Source organism: Parastagonospora nodorum (genome assembly GCF_000146915.1).
Source record: "Parastagonospora nodorum SN15 chromosome Unknown scaffold_19, whole genome shotgun sequence".
In the NCBI taxonomy this organism is placed as follows: Eukaryota; Fungi; Ascomycota; class Dothideomycetes; order Pleosporales; family Phaeosphaeriaceae; genus Parastagonospora; species Parastagonospora nodorum.
In genome coordinates, this window is record NW_001884567.1 from 753,938 (window position 1) to 774,468 (window position 20,531).

At 52.6% G+C, this 20,531-nt stretch overlaps 9 protein-coding genes across 9 annotated transcripts; 3 read left to right on the forward strand and 6 right to left on the reverse strand.

The window, feature by feature from the left end:
* Nucleotides 1–962: 962 nt before the first annotated feature.
* On the reverse strand, nt 963–1,677 carry SNOG_11622 (hypothetical protein; the record flags this gene model as incomplete). Its single annotated transcript, XM_001801809.1, has 4 exons — nt 963–1,056; nt 1,110–1,214; nt 1,344–1,464; nt 1,509–1,677. The coding sequence occupies 4 exons, from the start codon at nt 1,675–1,677 to the stop codon at nt 963–965; spliced, it is 489 nt and encodes a 162-aa protein (XP_001801861.1).
* Nucleotide 1,678: 1 nt separating this feature from the next.
* SNOG_11623 (hypothetical protein) lies at nt 1,679–2,433 on the reverse strand (the record flags this gene model as incomplete). Its single annotated transcript, XM_001801810.1, has 2 exons — nt 1,679–2,157; nt 2,328–2,433. The coding sequence occupies 2 exons, from the start codon at nt 2,431–2,433 to the stop codon at nt 1,679–1,681; spliced, it is 585 nt and encodes a 194-aa protein (XP_001801862.1).
* Nucleotides 2,434–5,844: 3,411 nt separating this feature from the next.
* On the forward strand, nt 5,845–7,828 carry SNOG_11624 (hypothetical protein; the record flags this gene model as incomplete). Its single annotated transcript, XM_001801811.1, has 6 exons — nt 5,845–5,905; nt 6,195–6,863; nt 6,979–7,008; nt 7,058–7,222; nt 7,270–7,641; nt 7,671–7,828. 6 exons carry the CDS (start codon nt 5,845–5,847, stop codon nt 7,826–7,828), a joined length of 1,455 nt encoding a protein of 484 aa, XP_001801863.1.
* Nucleotides 7,829–7,993: 165 nt separating this feature from the next.
* On the reverse strand, nt 7,994–8,416 carry SNOG_11625 (hypothetical protein; the record flags this gene model as incomplete). Its single annotated transcript, XM_001801812.1, has 1 exon — nt 7,994–8,416. One exon carries the CDS (start codon nt 8,414–8,416, stop codon nt 7,994–7,996), a length of 423 nt encoding a protein of 140 aa, XP_001801864.1.
* Nucleotides 8,417–8,679: 263 nt separating this feature from the next.
* On the reverse strand, nt 8,680–10,584 carry SNOG_11626 (hypothetical protein; the record flags this gene model as incomplete). The annotated part of the gene is made up of 3 exons (XM_001801813.1): nt 8,680–9,755; nt 9,806–10,401; nt 10,448–10,584. The coding sequence occupies 3 exons, from the start codon at nt 10,582–10,584 to the stop codon at nt 8,680–8,682; spliced, it is 1,809 nt and encodes a 602-aa protein (XP_001801865.1).
* Nucleotides 10,585–10,884: 300 nt separating this feature from the next.
* On the reverse strand, nt 10,885–11,982 carry SNOG_11627 (hypothetical protein; the record flags this gene model as incomplete). Its single annotated transcript, XM_001801814.1, has 3 exons — nt 10,885–11,517; nt 11,566–11,801; nt 11,854–11,982. The coding sequence occupies 3 exons, from the start codon at nt 11,980–11,982 to the stop codon at nt 11,169–11,171; spliced, it is 714 nt and encodes a 237-aa protein (XP_001801866.1). The 3' UTR covers nt 10,885–11,168.
* A 439-nt stretch (nt 11,983–12,421) lies between these two features.
* On the forward strand, nt 12,422–14,717 carry SNOG_11628 (hypothetical protein; the record flags this gene model as incomplete). Its single annotated transcript, XM_001801815.1, has 3 exons — nt 12,422–12,651; nt 12,677–14,578; nt 14,630–14,717. The coding sequence occupies 3 exons, from the start codon at nt 12,422–12,424 to the stop codon at nt 14,715–14,717; spliced, it is 2,220 nt and encodes a 739-aa protein (XP_001801867.1).
* A 301-nt stretch (nt 14,718–15,018) lies between these two features.
* SNOG_11629 (hypothetical protein) lies at nt 15,019–15,504 on the forward strand (the record flags this gene model as incomplete). The annotated part of the gene is made up of 1 exon (XM_001801816.1): nt 15,019–15,504. One exon carries the CDS (start codon nt 15,019–15,021, stop codon nt 15,502–15,504), a length of 486 nt encoding a protein of 161 aa, XP_001801868.1.
* A 206-nt stretch (nt 15,505–15,710) lies between these two features.
* Nucleotides 15,711–20,352, reverse strand: SNOG_11631 (hypothetical protein; the record flags this gene model as incomplete). Its single annotated transcript, XM_001801817.1, is given in 6 exon segments — nt 15,711–16,179; nt 16,292–16,547; nt 16,599–16,730; nt 16,779–19,393; nt 19,450–20,319; nt 20,334–20,352. 5 exon segments carry the CDS (start codon nt 20,350–20,352, stop codon nt 16,464–16,466), a joined length of 3,720 nt encoding a protein of 1,239 aa, XP_001801869.1. The 3' UTR covers nt 15,711–16,179; nt 16,292–16,463.
* Nucleotides 20,353–20,531: the final 179 nt, after the last annotated feature.

Consider the following 20,531-nt stretch of genomic DNA (forward strand, 5'->3'; position numbering starts at 1 on the left):
CGAAGTGGTCACTCGCTACCAAAGAAAAAATTCATAGAAGATGGCCCTAACGGATGTGGCGCTGCGATGGCCATGTGAAGATACAGACCGCTACCATGTGGATCCCTAGTCAGTCTCGGCAGCAGGTTCCGATGCATCTTGGGCATGTTAGCTCGGAACAGCCATTCAGCTAGACAAGGTATGTTATGCACGCGGGCGCTCATATTTGAGACTTTTGAGATCACGATTGTGTGCATTAAAGGGCCGACGCAGGGTCGACTCCAATCACGAAGCTCACGAACCCAAAGCGGCGCGCATGGCATTTGAGAAGATTCAAAATTCTTTGCGATTTTTTGTATCTAATATGAAGATGTTGGGGAAGTTCCTCCAATCGTTCGCGAGCCGTACATAGCTGTGAGGCGCAGACAATGCGCCCCAACATTGCTATAGGCTTTGGACGCCGCAGCTCCAGACTACGGCCACCAAGGATTCGATACAAGAGAACACCTCTGACACCAATATCGCCAACACGGTAACGCCGGTGTAATGTTTTGAATAATAGACCAAAAAGACCCTACAATGCAAGAAAACAGGGTGTGCTTGCCGTGGTATAAATTCGAGTGGTGAAGGCGTAATGGGAATAATGGCTCGGCAAAGCCAGATCTAGTAGGTTTGTTGAAATAATATGGGTGGGAACGTGAAAGTGGTAAGACAGAAGCTGTTGTGCCGAATTGAAGGAAGAAGTTGAACGCCATGTAGCCGGTCCGATGCCGCTATGCAACGCTTGGAAGAACGATCAAGATCGGTGGTGTACACGGCGGAAGATTGCCTCAGTGGGTGAGACAATAGATAATCATAATGGCTTCGTAATGGGGGTGGCTGAGACGCGTGGCCTCGATGATAAGATGTGGTTGTGGTGGAAGGCCAACATGATGGGTGCTTTGGCATGAAGTGGGTGACTTGTGCGGTGCGAGCTCTGGTTGTTATTTGATGACGCGACCTTTTCCTTTTCCTTTGGTGATCTTGCCCGCACCGCTGGACGTAATCTTGCTGGTCTGCATTAGTTCACCAATGTACCTGGAGCGCGTTAGTCATATTCTTTCCAAGCGGGCGCTGTGACGAAGACTCACGACTGGAGGAAGCGGTTGCCGCCCTCTAGCTTCTCGTGTTCATTCTTGACCACTTCCACGCGGTCAACAATCTCCATGAGGCTTGCTTGGAGTTGTTTCGCTTGTCTAAAGTACTGGTTAGTTGACTGTGCATAAGCAGAGATAGAGGACGGTGGAGAGGCTGCAACCGTGACGAAGAGCGAACATCGTCTTGGTAAAAGCGACGTCGACGAAGAATGGATAGGGTTGACTCACTCTATCAATGCTTGTCGCGCATCTTGGCCCATCTTCTCAATCTCCTCACTGCTTCGTCGCGGACTCATGGTGCGGGCATCGCCATCGTCGTATTCTTCCTCTTTAAGCTCAATGTTTGGGACTATCACGTGGTATTATGATAGTGCCACTGGGACTTCCTGCTACCAAGACGCGGGCGAGGGTGCAGAGAGGGATCGGTTTTAGCATGGTCGTGTTCGCTGACTGAGGAACCCGATGATGTGGTAGACATGTCGTCAGGGTAGGATGGTCGTCGGATGTCGTCCTCGACGGCAGACGGGTATTGTGTGAAGGTGACTTGGGGGTGGACCGACATTTCAACGTGTGTGCGGCTCTGTGAATGTAGGGTGAGAAGAGTTGGAGTCGGCAGACCGGCCGTTTAGATCAAGTGGGCAGCCGCCAAGACGATAGACGGTGGATGCGGTGGGCGTGGTAGGCAGATGGAAGCAACTATGCCGCTTTGGGGTTTCAAGGGTCCCCGTAGTGTGCGCAGAAAAGCCGATGCCCCTGCGTTCGTGGTGTTGGCGCGGTAGAAGCTGGGTGGAATGTGGGATGACGACAGCGGAATGCTCTGCAGGCGGCAGGCCTCGTGGCGGCTTTGCTAGCCCCGTGTTTTCTCTCGCCAGCCCCGCGCAATGGTGTCGAGGAAGGTTCAATAGCAACTGAGCTTTGAGCTTCGCGGCTTTGTGAGGCACACCGTCGGCCCCTTTGGTTTGATGATGGTGATCGCCACTCCAAGCGCTAGGTGGGTGCAGGCCACGGATGAGAGAAGCGGAACCCAGTCGGCCGGTGGAGACTTGACCAGTTGTTCACAGAATGCGTTAGCGGCGGAGAGAGAAACGTGCAGACAGTAATTCACAGAAGGATTGAAAGTGTGCCGAAACCGTTATGACTCTCTCCATTGATAATGTCCAGCGGGCACGTTAAAGCGCTGGCTGCCGCGACAAGTGATCAGCCCGCGCAAACCTCCATTCAGGTGGCAGTGACGTCCCAGGGTTGGAGCCCGCCGATCTCTAGCGCGCGCCCCACTTAATGACGTCGTTCTGCCGATTTTTCCGTTCCATCGCGACATGCTCACCACCGCAGCCCAATCAGACCCCGTGACGTTGGTCCCAAGAGGCAACCCGCGCAACGCAAACCCCCAACCGCAATGCGCACGGCGCTGCACTGCAAGGCCACGACCTTCCGCCGTTGTGGTTCTCCGCTATCGCGACAACTGTTTGCAGACATGGCCAGCTCAACGCGCCCAGCATGTCCACGCCCACCCCTCCCTCACCTCGCCACAGTGCTTTATTATTACTTCCCAAATACCGCCAGCAATTACGGGTCAAGAATGCTCACGCGCCCGCCCCTCGTCTCACGCCCGCGGCTAAGCTGCTGATCCCTTCTTTTGCCTGCCTCTTGTTTCGTCGCGGCTCCAGCCTCAATCATACAAGATCGTCATAGAGTTGGACCCTGCGCCATAGCCCTGCACACGAATACCGTTACGAGAGACACAGCCGGTGCTTACTACGCTGCTTGTCGCCTGTCGCCCGCTGTTCACCACAGCACTGCACAGCACTGCACAGCACTCGTCGCATTGTGCCAGTCTCCAAGTGCTGCACCTTTTTCCCGTTGGCTCTGTGTAACACCGTGAACCGTCCTGGTCATGCATACGTCACACCCGACCACCATTGCTTTGTGTTTGATCGTCGTGTAGCACTGCGAGCTGAGACGACCGTCGAGCGTCCCGCCTTCAATACAGTCCGCCCGAGCGGAGAGGACCTCCCACGCTCGGAGCGAATCGTCGTGTCAAACGATCAGGCATTGTTTCCGCCTTCCCCTGCTCTGGGGTCAGCACGCCGTGGGTGCGTCTTGCCCTTCCCACCACCCGCCTTCCACTGGTTCGTACACGTCGATCGCCCAGGGTTGGTGACGCTCCCTTGACTGCGTGAGCGCCATCATTCGTCTCAGTGAGCGCGGCCTCGGACGCTGCTCTCCCAGATGACCTGTCATCGTCCACCTGCTACGCTCAATAATGCGTGCGATATGCTCTACTACCATGGTAGGACGTCGTCGATTCATGTTATGTGGCATTGAGTGCGTCAAAGTGTCACCGCTCTTCTGCCCGACGGCGATCGTTCAGAACCACGGTATTGCAATCTACATTTACTTCGTGATGATAACACCCGAGACCTTCAGATTGCTGGCGGAAATTGTTCTAAACATAGGTCAATGTCCGTTATAAATGCAGCTTGGGGTCAGTCACGACATCTCATATTGTCCGACCAATAGTGGATATTATCTCGTTCCCCAACGTGGATAGGTAAAGGAGCTATGAGGCCTCCCACTGTCCTGCCATCCCATCGACTTTGCCTCGCAGTCTGATGTCGATCAAATTGATACTAAAGCAGCACTAAGCACCTTGTTCTTGCAACTACTTGCCGACCGGTAATGACTGCCCTTTCAGTGACCTTTCACTAATGAGCACGTGCATTGCTTTGATTCGATGCAGCAATACACTCCATTTCATCACATAGGTGGTTGCTATTTGCTTTGATAATGAACACCTGAGCACGTGGCGCACTGTAAGTTTGTAGTCGTGCAAGACCGTTATGCAGGCACTGCAACCCAACCCGCACATTGAAACAGTAGCATGATATACTCGCCATTTCATCTTCACTTGCGTGATTTGAACAGTGTATGCCCGGTCCAAAGGTCGTTGAAACCGCAGTACTCGGTATGAAGAGCTGCGTATTGGCAAACTTCCATGCGAAGATTCATCAAGTATGTCATATCATGACACGCATGACGTCTTTTGGCAGACCTTGCGTTTAGAGAAGCAGATGTCTTCGCAGGGCTTTGTGCTGTCCTTTTCACAATTAAATTCTGCGGCCCGAATCGTAAACCTCTGGTCGGCGAAGACGTCTGGCTCTGACCTCATTGTTCATTCGTCGGGTCTTGTGTCTGATACTCTTTACCCTTGCGACTCAGTTCCTTCGCTCCGCCTCATAACGTATCGTAGGGAGGAATATTTGCACCTCTGTGAACCTTGGCATGAACACCAGTGGATACGGAAGAACATTGCGCGTCTTTCAGTACCGGTAAGCTCCTTCTGTGGGGTAACACGTACCGATCCCTGGCAGCCACTTCAATTTGCTGCAGGCGGTACCTGAAACATACAAGGTGGGCCCCTCTTCGCATCGGCCCGAAGAGCGCGATGACGACTACACGTTCTTGATTCAAGTCACGCCTCATGATTGCATAAGGGCTCACCGCTGTAGCGCCGTTGCTCCGGCGCTGTCCGAGAGCGCAGGGCTGGGTGACTGGGTACCATAACCGGACGCAAATATATCGCTTCGAAGAATGACCGCTTATGAACCAGGGTGTATGTATAAAGTACATGGAAGTGTGCGTGTGAGTTCATCGATTCTTACTTCCGCGACATGGAGTCACTTGTAGACGGTATATTACTCGCCTCTAGATTTCCATCTTTAGCATCAGATGTAGCCCTTGAGGGCGTTCATACTTCTGACAGTGGGCCGTGACATGATAACGGCCGTTAATTTCTGTTTCGATAAAGAAACATTCCTCGGCGCTTTTTCTTTCTGTCTTCACACATGCACACTGGCAAACCAACCTGGTTACCACATCCCGCAGTCCATGATTCACCGTGCGGTGGGCCACGCTGCCACAGCATTACTTCTTGAGAGTGTCCACAGTATGCTAAAGGCGTTCCAGCTCTATTTGCAATTATGATCATCCAAACGAAGAGTAGTAATCCATTCATCTCTAAAACTCGTTGTAGACAACGAAGAACATGGAAAGGTGATCAGGGCTCTACTAATGGTGTTGGCAAGAAGATAAAAAATCTCTTCAAAGTCTCGCAGTATCGATGTTGTGGATGTGGCAGCTAAACTTTTGAATAGGTGAAGAATTCCCTCAAGTTGGCAGCCAACTTCACAACTACATGACTTAGAGTAGGTAAGATACTCTCGCCGGGCTTCATCCGTGACTTCATGGTTGTACAGTCTTAGTATTCTCGTCAACTGAAGCGTTCTGGTCTCCATACATCAGTAGAATTATGTGTCCGCATGCCGGTCCTTTGGCAAAGACCTTGCATAGTTCGCTGACCTAGCAGTCGCGCAATCATGAGATGCTCCATACTTCGTGTTATACCAAGTCGCATCATACGGAAAACCTCAACTACCCCTACTTGAGAAATATATTGAATATGCAGTGCTAGTTGGGTCAATTGCTTGCATAGCTGTTGCGAGCTTGGTGGTGGTTTCGCCAAGATACCTTGGTGGTTTAGACTTTACTATGGCGTCACCGCTGTGCTAGTGGTGGCCTGTGCGAATCACAAACATCGACAGTCTCATCGTTGCATCGTAGCTGCAGACAATTTGTGGTACAAAGCGGTCTACCACGCTTTGTCTGTTCTCTTTTGTTGGCTTCCGTCTTCAGCGATCTCTGCGCGTCTCATTTAGTGTTCATTACAGATATGCTCGGAATTTTTGAGCTTTCGCTGCAGGTACTGAACTCGTTCAATCCAGCAAAATATGGTGCGTTTGTTTATTTGAAGATTGAATGAGGTGGTTCGCTGCGTCTGCAAATAAACGACTGACTTTTAAGGTGGATATGGAGGACAAGTGCCAATTGTGACTGGACAAGAGGTCGTGAAGCGTATGCAACATCACAATGACACGAACTCGATCAACATGCTGACAATGAGCTAGCCACGCCTACCACCAAGTCGGCAAGTCTACCAGACTATTTTGTGACAGACGATGGGCACTTTGCTGGTAACACTCACAACACGAAGCTGATACAGAGTTCCTTATATTTGCCTAGGTCCTACGCAAACTGGCGATGCACCATGGCTCGCTCAGACGAATGCAGCTCCGTTTGCTGGCGTTTCGTACATACCAAATACGCCCCTTGAGACTCAGATACCAATCGCTGGTAATGTCAACAACACCAACATCTTCCAGCGCCTGGCTATATTGAGCCCATATTTCCCCAATCCTCGTGGCTTCGGTGTCAACGAGTATTCCGTTCCATTCGGATCGAATGTGACGTGGTTGAACATGGTCCATCGTCATGGCAGTCGCTATCCTGAGGTCAGCGGAGACGCAGCTGAACGTACTCTTGGCCTGAAGCTTGCGGCAGCTGAAGGAAAGTTTGCAGGCCATGGCCCTCTCTCCTTTCTCAACGACTGGAAATTTATGCTCGGCGCTGAGATTCTGGTCCCCAATGGAAAAGCGGAACTTTTCCAGTCAGGAACCTTGCACTACTATCAGTATGGCCACTTGTACCCAAACAATGGCAGTAAGATCATAGTCCGCAGCACAACCCAGCGCCGTATGTACGAGTCAGCTGAGTACTTCCTTGCTGGCTTCTTCGGTTTGAGTTGGACGCAGAATGCAACATTGGAGCTAGCGATAGAGTGGCCGGGTTTCAACAATACCTTGGCGGGATACAAACAATGCAACCATACAGGCTGGCTGACGGCTAGAGAAGGTAAGCAACAGTTGATTGCTATGGTAATAGCGATGCTAAAGTACAGCAGCTTTAATGGAATGGGTTGGCGTGTACCTACACGACGCTCATGAGCGGATTCGGACAAATATCACAGGCGACCTCGACTGGACTCTTAGCGATACATGTAAGCATCCACTGATGCGACGAAGAGAAGGTTTACTGACAGTTATAAGATAACGCCCAAGCTCTTTGTGCATATGAGACCGTTGGGCTCGGTTTCTCTCATTTCTGCGGTCTGTTTACCTACGAAGAATGGGAGGGTTACGAATACGCACTTGACATCGCATTCTCTGCTGGTACAGCCTTTGGTTCACCCGTCGGACGAGCAATTGGCGTTGGTAAGTACAAAGCTCCACTCTTCCGAGGCTTGTCTAATATGCTGTAGGTTACGTACAGGAAGTATTGGCCCGTATGCAACACCATGTTATTACTGACCCTGCTGCTCAAATCAACACCACGCTCGATAACAACACTGTCACATTTCCAGTGGATCAAAACATCAATCTAGATTTTAGCCATGATGCGAACATCATCAGCATTCTAGCCGCGTTTGGTTTGACGCAATTTGCAGATTATCTGCCCACCTCCCACATCAAGAAGGACAGAGAATTTGTTATGTCTTATTTAGAGCCTTTTGCTGGAAGGCTAGACATTGAGCTCATAAAGACGCCCACACCGGTCAATCCAGATAGATCCGCCAAAAAGATCTACCTCGATGGCGAACCAACAACTTACGTTCACTTCATCCTCAATCAACGTACCATACCCCTGGGCAAGAGCCATAAGGACTGCGGGAACAGGGACGACGCGGTGTGTGCGAGATGTCAATATTCCTCAGGGTCATGGAGAAGGAGATTGAAAAGGCTGATTACGACTATGCATGCTTCGGAGACTACGACCTACCTGCGTACGGCGAAATCAAAGATGGTCGTCCGATCAGGTAGTCTGTATAGCTTCACAGCATCAAAGCACACCAATTGCGCACTTGATAATGCAGCCTGCATATTCACAGAGGTATCTTACAATATAATGAAAGAATAGCAGTGTGGCATCTACTAGTGTACAACAAGAAGGAATACATGGTAGCGAAACTAGCGTTGCCAATACTACTACCACCACCCCACCTCCCCTCTGCTTCCAAACTCTAGTTCACCCACAACAATTTCCTCTTCGGAAATTTCCTTGAAATTCCTGACCTCCTCCTCACCTCCCTCGCTCTCCCTCCACTGCTGGTACACAGCCTCGGAGATGATCAAGTCCCCGGTATCGAAGGGAACGGCCCATTTGCGCTCCGGCTTTGCCGGAACGAACATCTCTTGGCGGCACATGGGGCATGTTGAATTCTGCTCTGTCCATGTGAGCAAGCACTGGTAGTGGTAGAAGTGCTTGCAGAGGGGGAGTTGATGCCCGCCGTTGTCGGTGATGGGTTCGAGGCAGATGCTGCAATCCTCTTCGCATGTCTTGATGGCCGTGGTGAATGTGACTAGGAGCTCACAACGCCTCTCTTCGCTGGGGGCAGGGAAGATAGACATGGTTGTGGTGTTGAAGGGGAAAGTTGTGTGTGTGTGTGTGTGTGTGTGTGTGTGATGTGTGAACAAGAAGGAAGTGGGCGATTTTTGATCTAAATATCATCCTGAGGACAATGGCGCTATTTCGAATCAACTCGATACCATACTTGGGACATTGATATTGCCAGCACGCTTTTAGATCACATAAAGGGTTCAGATCAACTCTGCAAAGCGCGGTAGACAAGTCTGAGGATGTTCGAGGTACACTACTGTGAACCAATGGCTCACTAACAATTGCGACCAACAGATTCAACCCTATCTCCAAGGTTGAGAATATCGACCCACCCTTCTGGCATTGGCTTACCACCCTTGTGACCCTCGTGCAGCCATCTCTCGCCATCGTAGCCAAACTCGATTAATGCATCCTCGCTACCCCAATCACCATGCCCACTCAGCCCAATCGGAACCTTTCCTTTGCCCTCGACGGCATCCGCATAGCCTACCGGCAATTGAATGCATGGAATTCCAGTAAAGTTTGCAAGCCACACATATTCCATACTCCTCAGCGTCATGTTAGCATTCGACACACCGCAGGCCAGGTCCGCATCCTCGATTGGCCAGCCTACATTTGGCGTCGTAGGCGTGACAATGATCAAGCCGGGGTGTTTTTCGAAGAGATGAGCCAAATGCTCCATGATCACGTTCCGAACACGCTGTGCTAACAAGAAATCAATAGTCGGTGTCTGCTTCGCGACGCTCATCAGGATCCGGTTTGCGGGCGTGAGGCCCCAGATTGGACGACTCAGATCAACGCCTTCAGCTAGAATAGTCATAGCATGTGCGAGTTGGCCTTCTTGCAATAACGGTATGGTGATGTCGATGATCGTATAACCCAACTCGGACTGCATGTATTGCATTGCAGATTGACAGGCTTCCTGTACGGCGGGATCGGCACGGTCGAACCAAGGCTTACAGATGCCGATGATCTTGTTGCGTGGGCCGGTGTGCGGCTTGGGAGGACTGAAATGTGAGGAAGGATAGCACGAAGGGTCAGGCTGAGCAAGCACACGGTAGGAGATGTCCAGGTCTGCCATGCTCGTTGTTAATGGACCACGCACCACGACTGACTTCATTCCACCCGGCGTAGGGGCGGTCGAGACGCGGCCATGGGAAGTCTTGAGGCCAAAGAGTCCACAGTAGTTGCTGGGTATACGGACTGAGCCACCCCCGTCAGAGCCGATGCCGAAAGGCACGATTCCGTGACCTACAGCAGATGCGACGCCTCCTGATGAGCCCCCCGTATAATAGGAGGCGTTGTAGGGGTTCAGTGGAGTGCCCCAGATGGGGTTGTTGTTCGTTGTGTCTAGCTTTCTCAGCTCGCATGTCATGTTATTCAGCCCAATTGACACTCACCAGAGCCCAGTTCATGCATGTTCAGTTTCCCGATCAGCACAGCACCCGCTTCCTCAATCTTCTTCACGCACCAGCTAGTCTCCACTTCCTTGCCTTCAGTGTAGTCGTGGCCGGTGCCCACGTGCCTCTTGTAGCCCCTGACGTCCAAGTCGTCCTTGACCGCAAAAGGGACGCCGTCCAGGATGCCCAATGGCTTGCCTGCCTTCCAGCGCTGTGTAGAAGCCTCAGCAGCCTGTCGGACCAGCTCCACTTTGCTCTCTGTGAAGGCGGTGGAATGCGGACCACGCTTCGCAACATCTCTGCGTATCATTGGCAGCAGAGCCTCGACCACAGAGGTGGGCGTGAGGGTGCCACTCTGGTAGGCATTGTGGATATCCTCGATGGTGTGGAACCGCGACTGTCCATCCTTGGGCGGTGCGCGGGACGAGCCGGCGACGTTTGCATAGCTTCCAGGAGCGTCGTCGCCGGGCTGGGCGAGAGGGATGACGGTAGGATCAAGGCGCGGCTCTGCATCAGCAATCTCCTTGCAGCTGCGGAGCGTGCCAAAGCCGGCATTGCTCCATAGTAGATACTGGACGAAGGGTACCGCTGCAACACTGTATACGTCAGCTTCTGCGCATTTGCATCTTGTAGCGCACAGACAGGTTGCTCAGATAGTGCAAGGTGCTCCCCTTGATCACGGGGTTCTTTGGTGGTGGTGGTGGTGCTTGGTACGTGGCTTCGTTCGCCCTGGGGTTCGGGTAGTTGAAGAAGCGAGCATTGCGACTGCTGTTCGACATGTCGGCTACAGCTTGCCAAATGGCCAATTGAAGTCGCACGACTGAAACGCTGTATAAGTGGTTCTCATCAAGTATGCTTCACAGTCACACCATGGGATAGCATGGTGTTATTTATGTGAGTACTTGCGCATCGCATGTGATGCGAGGCGTGGTTAAGCTTCCCAAGATCGCCGGGACGACTCCAATCGGCGCCTCTCCGGTTCCTGATCCTTGTTCCCTCGCGACTACGACTATGATTGCCATGTGCTTTCAGGATACAGGATAATAACCACAACAGTCACTTGGTGCATGGTGTTTATGTTTTCGGCTTCAAAAAATAAAGAAAATTTGCGTATACAATGCTATCAATCAACTAGATAGTAGCAACACCATATCCTTTTCCACCGCGCCGACGCCTCGGCTTTTGAAATTGAGAGTAATCCCGCGGGATTCTGGGCGTATTTTCCCCCGTATCCAGGTGCCCCCCAGAAGAAGCGAACTTTGCTACAACGTATTCGTATGGGCCCGGATGCCAAGGATTCCGATAGCGGTGGCATTCCACGTCCATCGGATTGCTTGTCCTCGTGAATTTGGCAAATGTTCCTCTACTTGGCGCTGACCTGGTCACCCATGCGGTTGTACTCGGCCTGCATGTTCTCGACCTGCTTCTTCAGGTTCTCCATGTCGCGGTCCTTGCGGGCAAGCTCCTCCTTGAGAGCGCCGACCTCACCAGCGCCGCCAACGTCCTTGAGCGACTTTCCGCCCTTCGCCTTGGGGTCGCCCTTGAACGTCTTGACCTCCTCCTCGAGACGGAGGACATCGAGGATCATGACGTAGGTGCGGTTCAGGATGAGAGACAGGAAGAGGGTGAAACCACAGAGGTACATGTTGCGCTGCGAGTAGAACTTGCGGGCCTGGACCTCCATGCGCTCGATACCGCCGAGGCTGGCGTTTCTAGACGTGGTTAGCTGGTGTTTGTGAACAAGGAGCGATGCGGCTCACCCTCCGCCCTGCTGGTTGCCCATGCCAGAGAGCTCAACCTGCACGCGGTACACGCGGTTGACGCTGTCCACGAACAGGATCAGGATGAAGATGAACGTGATCTTCATGCCATACTGCAGTTTGGCCACGATGGGGCTCTCCGAGATGAAGGTGAAGAGCTTGCGGCGCCAGGTGAACGGCAGCGGGACGATGAGGGCAAGGAAGATGAGCATCTCCGTCACCAAGAGGAGGAAGACCTGCAAGCAGAATAATAGTAAGCATGGGTGCCACATTAGGGGGCCGATACACTCGCTGCAGGAGAGGGAGGCACGCGAGCAGCCCATGGACCGCAAAGCCAATGGGCTTCTTGTGGATAGCCACTGCCTCCAAGTACCGCATCGAGCGGGGTGCACTTACCAGACTGTAGTAGAGCGTCATGTTGGCTATGCTGTCGTGGCCTTACGGTACGGCTGATGTTTGTTGTGCAAGTGGGGTCGTGTGTGAAAACAGCAGACTGTCCAGGCGGGTTGAGGGGGAAAGGGGTTGGCTGTGTCGATGAGAGAGTAGAGGATCGGGAGAGAGGTGCGAGGTGCGAGGTGCGAGGACGAGTATTGCAAGACAGTGCAGGAAGTGGGCACAGCGACGCGACCTGGATGGCAGAAGCCACAGCTAGCCTGCCGCTGCGAACAAATACGTCACCCATTCGCTTGTGGCCCGTGTGGTCCCATCGCGCGCCTAGCCCATCCTGGCTAGCCCCGTACTAAGATTCACAAATTCAGATGCATGCTTGAGAGCCGCTCCAGAGCCGCTCCAGAGCCAAGTCGACCGCTGGACGAACCATCACCTTGCACGATTGTCCTTGCTGCAAAAAGTGAAAATGGCAGGTGAAGGTGATCAGGTTGCTAGCGACGCGCCCGTGCCCAGCGCTGTCGCCGACAGCAATGGCGTCGAAAGTGGCAACCGTCCATCTAGCAGCAACCCTGAACCTTCTAGTGACAAAAAGCGCGTGCGGACGGGCAGTCAAGACATCGACATGGCCGACGCTCCCGTGAAGCGCCAGAAAGGCGTTGCGCCAATCAAGGCCGAGTGCGTGGCATTACCAAACATGTACGGCCCCCACTAATTCCCCCAGATTCATCATCCACCGGAGCGACAATAAAGCTGAGGTCAAGACTGCGCCTATCGACGACGATGCAGCAGAAGCCGCAGATGCCCGCCACAAAGCAGGTGATTCTCGCGACAACCGTGCTGGTGCCAAGGGCAAGAACAACAAAAAAGACAAGAAACAAAAAGGCCAGAACACAAGCCGTACCTTTGGGAGTTCACACGACAAGTTGCCACTATGCGGTACCCGCGCCCTCTCCAATGAGTTCTCCGCTCCGGAATGCAGATTCGGCGACAAGTGCAAGTTTGAGCATGATTTGCGCAAGTACCTGAAGGAAGGTCGCAGAGAAGATCTGACGACTTTCGACGGCCAGTGTCCCATCTACGAGGTCAGGGGATACTGCCATCTTGGCTGGAAGTGCCGTTTTGTTGGCAGCCATTCCGAAGAGCGCGCCACTGAACATGGCAGGCAAGAGCTAGTGCTCCGCGAAGATGCCGAGCGCAAGGCAAAATTTGCAGGCCTCGAGGATGACGAAGTTGAAGTGGTCAATATCCTGCCCAAAGAAGTCCGGTTTGGTCTCTCAAGGCGCAAGATTGGAACTCCGAGATCAGACCAATATCTGGAATGGATCAACTCGAACAAGGACCAAGAGCGCGAGCTCTTCGACAACAATCAGGGTGACACCGAAGCGCTGAAAGAGGAGAGAGATGCGCGACGAGCCGAGTACGTTGAGGCACCTTTCAGGCCCTCCGAAAAGCGACGACTCTACTACGGACCTGAGACACCTGTACTAGCACCTTTAACCACCCAAGGTAACATGCCCTACCGCCGTCTGTGCGTAGATCTCGGCTGCCAGGTTACCTGGAGTGAGATGGCCATGGGTATGCCTCTGATTCAGGGTGAGAGGGGCGAGTGGGCACTCATGAAAGCCCATGAATCCGAAATTGCTGCCCCGAGGTTCCAGAGCAAAGGCACAGTCGTTCAAGGCTACGACAATGCGGCGGACATCAGATTTGGTGCGCAAATTGCTGCGAACAAGCCTTGGCTGGCGAACAAGACAGTCGAAGTCCTGACAGACAACTGCCCAAAGCTGCGCGCTATCGACTTGAACTGTGGTTGTCCGATCAATCTGGTTTGCGAAAAGGGCAGTGGTTCTGCGCTTCTCGATAGCGAGGCAAAGCTCGAAAACATCCTTCGTGGTATGAACTATGTTTCAAAGGAGGTTCCTATCACCGTCAAGGTCCGCATGGGTACCAAGGACAATCATCCAACCGCACAGAAACTCATCAAGAGACTCGTCCTTGGAGGTTACGAGGCCCTTGCGTCTGACAAGGGCACAAGCGGTGTTGCGGCCATAACACTCCACGGAAGGAGCAAGCAGCAACGCTATTCGAAGAGTGCAGACTGGTCATATATCGCCGAATGCGCATCGCTCATCAACAGGTTGAAGAAAGAGAAGGATGCCCAGACAGATACTGCAGCTGAAGCCGATCCCCGTGATCAGGCCAATGGCGGACACGTTTATTTTGTCGGCAACGGCGACTGCTACTCACACGAGGATTACTACAATCACATGAACAACGCCAATGTCGACTCGGTCATGATTGGTCGTGGCGCACTGATTAAGCCGTGGATCTTTGAAGAAATTGAGAAGGGTCAATATCTCGACAAATCTGCCACTGAGCGGCTCGCATATATCGAAAAATTCGCCAAGTACGGGCTGCAGACTTGGGGTTCTGACGAGCTCGGTATCGGCACGACGCGTCGCTTCTTGCTCGAGTGGCTCAGCTTTGCGCATCGATACGTCCCTGTTGGACTGCTTGAGCACCTACCACCCAACATTCAGGATCGTCCACCGAGGTTCAGAGGTAGGAATGATCTCGAAACATTAATGGCTAGTGAGCATTACTTGGACTGGATCAAGTTGAGGTAAATAACAAACTGTAACTCTGGTTGAAACCTTCGCTAATCCTACGACAGCGAGATGTTTCTCGGAAAAGCCCCGCCTACCTTTAAATTTGAACCCAAGCACAAGTCCAACGCCTACGAGATCGAGGCTGAGGGATGAGGAGTTTGGTAGCGCGCCACATATCGTGAACCATAGTTAGAAGTGGGGAATCCAAACCAGTGTGATCCGCACTGATGCTGTGGACTATATAAACTCAAAATTCCCTTTTTTCCCTCCATCCCTTCTGTTGCATCTGAGATATAGCAGACATCACACACACATATTCTCACACACATCTCACCTGACTTCTCACGTCGAAGACATTCACATCATCACTCATATCTTCACACTACCATCACATCACACCCACTTCTCTTACATTTGTGTATGCTCGTCTTCGAGTCTCACTCCCACACACATCATGTGCTCCGAAATCCCAGACCCGCAAGCAAGCCAAAAGGCCTTCTTGCGCAGCGGCCTGATGTCCACATGCCCAACCACCATCACATCCAATGACTCCTGCAGCATCTGCCTCGAGTCCTGCACCACCCACTTCCCCAGCGACTGCCCGACCAAAGAAGGAGGCATGCCAGCAACGATCACCATCCGCGAATGTGGGCACATTTTCCATCCAGACTGCCTCTTCAATTGGCTGGCAGACCATTCAACATGCCCCATGTGCAGACGCAAGTTGTACAAGCGCATGGTGTGGGTTTGGAGACTGATGGTGTTTCTTCCAGACGTAGAAGGCGAGGAGATAGGGCGCTCGATCATGTGCACTGAAGCAGCCTGGAACTACGAGATGAGTTTGTGTGGGCCGGGGCCGCAGAGGGACACGCTCATGGGGGCGGAGTGGTGGCGGTATTGCACCGAGGTCATGGATGGAGAGAGCGTAGTCCGACAGTAGCTTTGTGTTGTTTTCTCGACTGGGCTGTTGGTGTGAGTCGTCGCTGTGTTGTCTTTGTTGGGCATTCTTATTTTATTTATAGTGTTGCCTGGCATATGCGTGCTATTGTCCTTATCGCGTACTGGAGCTACTAGATGAGTATGCCACCACAGACTATACCATGATACTACACAACGCGTTCACATACTTTGACTGTATGAAGTAATCTAGGTAGTGCTGTCATGAGCGTCACTGCTGATGCTATGAAGCGAATATAGATAACAGCATAAAGCTGATTGAGCGATTGAATAACTAACCGAGACGTCCGCGAGCGATCAACTTTCAAACTTGATTGGATCTCACGCCATCCTAGAAATACTCAAAACGCCAGATATGCAAAGTTGGTTTGCCAAGGAATATGAACGTAGAACAAGACCAAGTGCATCAAAATATGATGCAGACTAGGGAAAATCAATGCTTCCATCGCACGTCCGTCCTCTCCACAAATACATGCCCTCCGTCTCTACTCAGACGGTCGTTGGGGTATCCTATCCGCTGAAACACATATGCGTCTTCGCTCGCAGGCCAAATCGTTTTCGCAAACGGCCTCAACATCACCAACCTAATCGGTGGATGAAGCTAGTCACGCCGAGGTCGTTTGTTCGGGAGTCAGCTAGAGTGACTTCTCAGTAATAACTGCATCATATCGTCAGCTAGAGTCCACGTTGTCACCGAATTAAACAATAGTGACGGCACTCAAACTCACAATCGAGCAGCATCATCACAAAATGTAAGACAACGAACGTACCCTCTCAACGTTTTCATCCGTCTGATCTGCAGCTAACAAGCTTGGGCTCTGAGTGGCCTGACCTCTCTCTGTGAAGCCACGAGTGTCCATTTGTGGTCGCTTCTTGGGCGTTTGTGCCGGGCTGTCCGCCGGTAGATTGATATCGGGCATAGTGGGAGCGTGCTTTTCATGATCATAGAGATGGCCACCCAAGGTTGCGCAGCGCAGGAATGGTTTGAATGAGTTGATTCTGGCGGAGGGGTTTGGACAGGTAGTCCTGTTGCTTATATCAGCGTTCAGTCATGGAAAAGCAGTGCAGTATACTTACGTCCATCTGGGCCGCGAGACACTTTTCACGATCGCCAACCATAGCGTGCGCTGTAAGAGCAATCACAGGCGTCGACGGGATACCGTTCTCACGCTCCCATTCTCGGATTTTGGCCGTCGCTTCGAAACCGCCCTGGATCTTGTTAGTGTTACGATGTCAGTGACCCATAGTTCGACTTACCATGACAGGCATTTGTACGTCCATGAGTACGCAATCGAAGCGTTTCTTCTGAATGTGTTGGACGGCCTCGAGACCGTTGTTTGCTACAGTGACTCTGTGATGATACTTCTCCAAGATTCTGACAGCTAGCTTCTGGTTGACAGCATTGTCCTCTGCAAGGAGAATCTGGAAGGATTTCGAGTGATCAGAGACTAGAGGCGCAGCCCGACCATCAAGAGCTGGGATAAGCGCATTGCCCAAGTCGATCGGCAAGCAGGGCGTGGTCATGTAACTTGAAATGCCGTTCTCAAGCGCCGACCTGAGGCTGATAGACACTCGAGGCGTAAGCATGACAAGCGGGATGTATTTGAAACGCTCAGCAATCCTGAGCTCTCGGGCGGTTTTGTCGTTGTCAACAATGACACAGTCGAACGGCATGTCCGCCCGCTTCTCGGATCCAGGAACCTGGTCCACGGTATTGACAACCATTGGCACAAGATCTAGCTGTTTAAGGTGCTCGGAGATCTCTTCCGAGAAATTGGTCTGGTCCTGATCAACGAAGAGCACAGTGTGCCCTCTGTAAGCCGCGAGCTGAGGCCTGATGGCGCTAAGATCCTCTTTACCAAGACGGACTCGGCAAGTAAAGTAGAAGACACTGCCTTTGCCAAAGTCGGATTCAACCCACATACGGCCACCCATGAGTGTCACAAGACGCTTCGAGATAGACAGACCAAGACCCGTGCCGCCAAATTTCCTGGTTGTAGAGCCATCGGCCTGTTGGAAAGTATCGAAGATGAGGTTGAGCTTATCGCCACGAATACCTATACCCGTGTCGGACACAGCGAACTGGAAGACATATTGGTCTGCACCGCAGTCCTGATCCTGTGCCATCGAGATAGCAACCTTAACCTCGCCGTGTTCGGTGAACTTGATCGCATTGCCTACGAGGTTCAGAATAATCTGTCTCAATCGGAAGGAGTCGCCAATAACGTAGTCCGGCACCTTGTATGAAACGTCGTAGGCAAGGTTTAGTTTCCTCTCGTTGGCTCTTGATGCTAATGATTTCAGAGCGTTGAAAATTGTGCCGCGCATTGAGAATGGAATCTCTTCCATGACCATGCGGTTTGCCTCGATCTTGGAAATGTCGAGAATGTCGTCGATGATGGTAAGTAATTGACCTGCCAGGTTGTGTACAATGGTCAGCATCTCGCGTTGCGCATGCGTGAGGTCGGTGTCTAGGGTGAGCTGCGTCATCCCGATAATGCCGTTCATAGGCGTCCGGATCTCGTGGGACATGTTTGCCAGGAACTCGGATTTGGTCTTGTTCGCCAACTCTGCTGCTTCCCTGGCAGCCGTATTCCTCTGGATACTCTCTCGCAAACTTGACACCATCTGATTAATCTTCCTCTTCAGCTCGTCCATCTCGCCAGAGGCCTCGACGGTGATCTGTGTGAATTTGCCCTCCATAGCAGCATTTGTGATGTCTCCAAATGCACGCACTTGTGATGTCAAGTTCTGTGCCATGGTATTGACGTCGGTAGTAATTTCCTTCCAGCGTCCGTCAATGTCGCGCACATCTGCCTGACCACCCATCTTGCCGTCGACGCCGACATCTCGCGCGACTCGCTTCACAGCGAGGGACCAATCATCCAGTCTCATGACCATGTCGTTGATTGTGTCTTTGAGCAATCGGATTTCTCCTTCGGCATCCACGTGTACTCTTCGGCTCATGTCTCCTTTAGCAATAGCTTGTGTAACCTCGGATATACTTCGCACTTGGAGTGTGAGGTTTTCTGCCATGGTGTTGACATTGTTGGTCAGATCTTTCCACTTGCCCTCCACGTTGTCGACCTGCGCTTGACCACCGAGGATACCGTCTGTTCCGACTTCTCGCGCGACCTTGCTAACTTCTTGGGCGAAAGTGTTCAGGCGGTCCACCATGGTGTTGATGGTGATCTTCAAAGACAGAATCTCACCTTGTACTTCTGCCTTGACCTTTCGGCTGAGATCACCTCGAGCAACAGCTGTCGTGACCTCTGCAATCTCTCGTACTTGAGTTGTTAGGTTCATGGCCATGCCGTTCACATTTTCAGTGAGATCCTTCCAAGTCCCCTCGACTCCGTGAACTGTAGCCTGTCCACCAAGTCGTCCTTCGGAGCCGACCTCTCGGGCAATCTTGGTGACTTCGTGGGCAAACTGCTGCAGTTGGTCCACCATGCGATTGATGGTCAATTTGAGCTCCAGAATCTCGCCCTTGCACTCGGCCTCGACTTTGCGCGTGAGGTTTCCTTGTGCCACAGCTGTCGTGACCTGCGCAATATCTCGTACTTGGGTGGTGAGGTTCTGAGCCATAGCGTTCACATTTACAGTCAGTTCATTCCACATGCCCTTGACACCGGCTATCTCAGCCTGGCCACCGAGCTTGCCTTCGGTTCCGACATCTCTGGCTACTTTTGTGACCTGTGTTGCGAATGACTGCAATTGGTCCACCATGGTATTTATCGTTTGCTGCAGCTGCAAGATTTCTCCTCTAGCCGGGCGCTCAATCTTGCGGCTCAGGTCACCATGAGCTACTGCTGTGGTGACGACAGCGATCTCTCGCACCTGTTCCGTGAGATTCTTTGCCATAACGTTGACTGCGGATCGTGTTAGAAAAACACGGGCCGAATGTGTGAACCTTAAAAATACGTACCACTATCTGTCAGCTCGGCCCAAATGCCTGCAACTCCAGGTAGATTTGCCTGGCCACCGAGTCTGCCCTCGGTGCCGACCTCCCTGGCCAAAAATGTGACTTGACTGGCGAATTCCTGCAACTGGTCCACCATGGTGTTGATAGTGCGCTTGAACAAAGTGATTTCAGGGTCCATCTCCTTGGCGTGGATCAGGACTTTTTTACTTAGGTCGCCCATAGCGACGGCGGTTACAATGGCACCAATCTCGCGCAGGGCCTTTTGGAAAGCCAAGTTGGCCTGCTGGTGCTTGCCGAGCTCTCTCTTGAGAGCACCGATATCTTCGATGCCGTGTTCGAAGGCCATGTTCTGGTGGTTCAGCTGCTTGTTCACTTCGGCAGAGAGGTTGTCGATGTGTTCGCGCTGGTTACGGATCTGGTCTGCCTGTTGGTTCAGGTGGTCGCGGAGATAGGAGAGCTGCTGCTCGGTAAGGGCAGCGGCGGGGGCATCGTCGCCATTCGACTCTTTTGCGGCGAGCCAGTTGCTCACCCACAGGGCGCGGTCCTTGTTCGAGCCGCGGCGGCCATGGCCTGGGGGGCCCGCATTGCTGCGGAGAGCGCCCGCGGGGGTATAGACGAGGCCCTCTTCGGTGGGCTCACCCGCGGGCGTCATGGGGAAGGTGTTCTGGTTGACGGCGACGCTGCTCTTGTGCTCTAGCAGCTCGACGCGTGCGGCAAGGGCGGCCAGCTCCTGCTCGAGCGCCGCCTTCTCGGCGCATGGTGGGCCAGGCAGGGCAATGGGCGCCGCCTTTGCGCCATTTGCAGCTATCTGGGCGCCGAACGAGGGGTCGTGGGCGGGATTCCGTGGTGGCCGGGCGAGATTCTTGATGAAGTCTGCAAGCCCGTAGCATAGGTTTCGGCCGTCATGGCGACGGCGAGGGTGTCTGGAGTCGGCGGCGTGCTAGATGCGCATTGGGGACGGGAAGAGACAGGCGCGTACAGCCTCGTGGGGCAAGCCAGCGGGCGAGGATGCGAGAGGGGAGGTGTGATGGGTGCTGTGTAGGGAGAAATGCGGTGATGAGCTGGATGCAAGTGCAGGTGGGCTA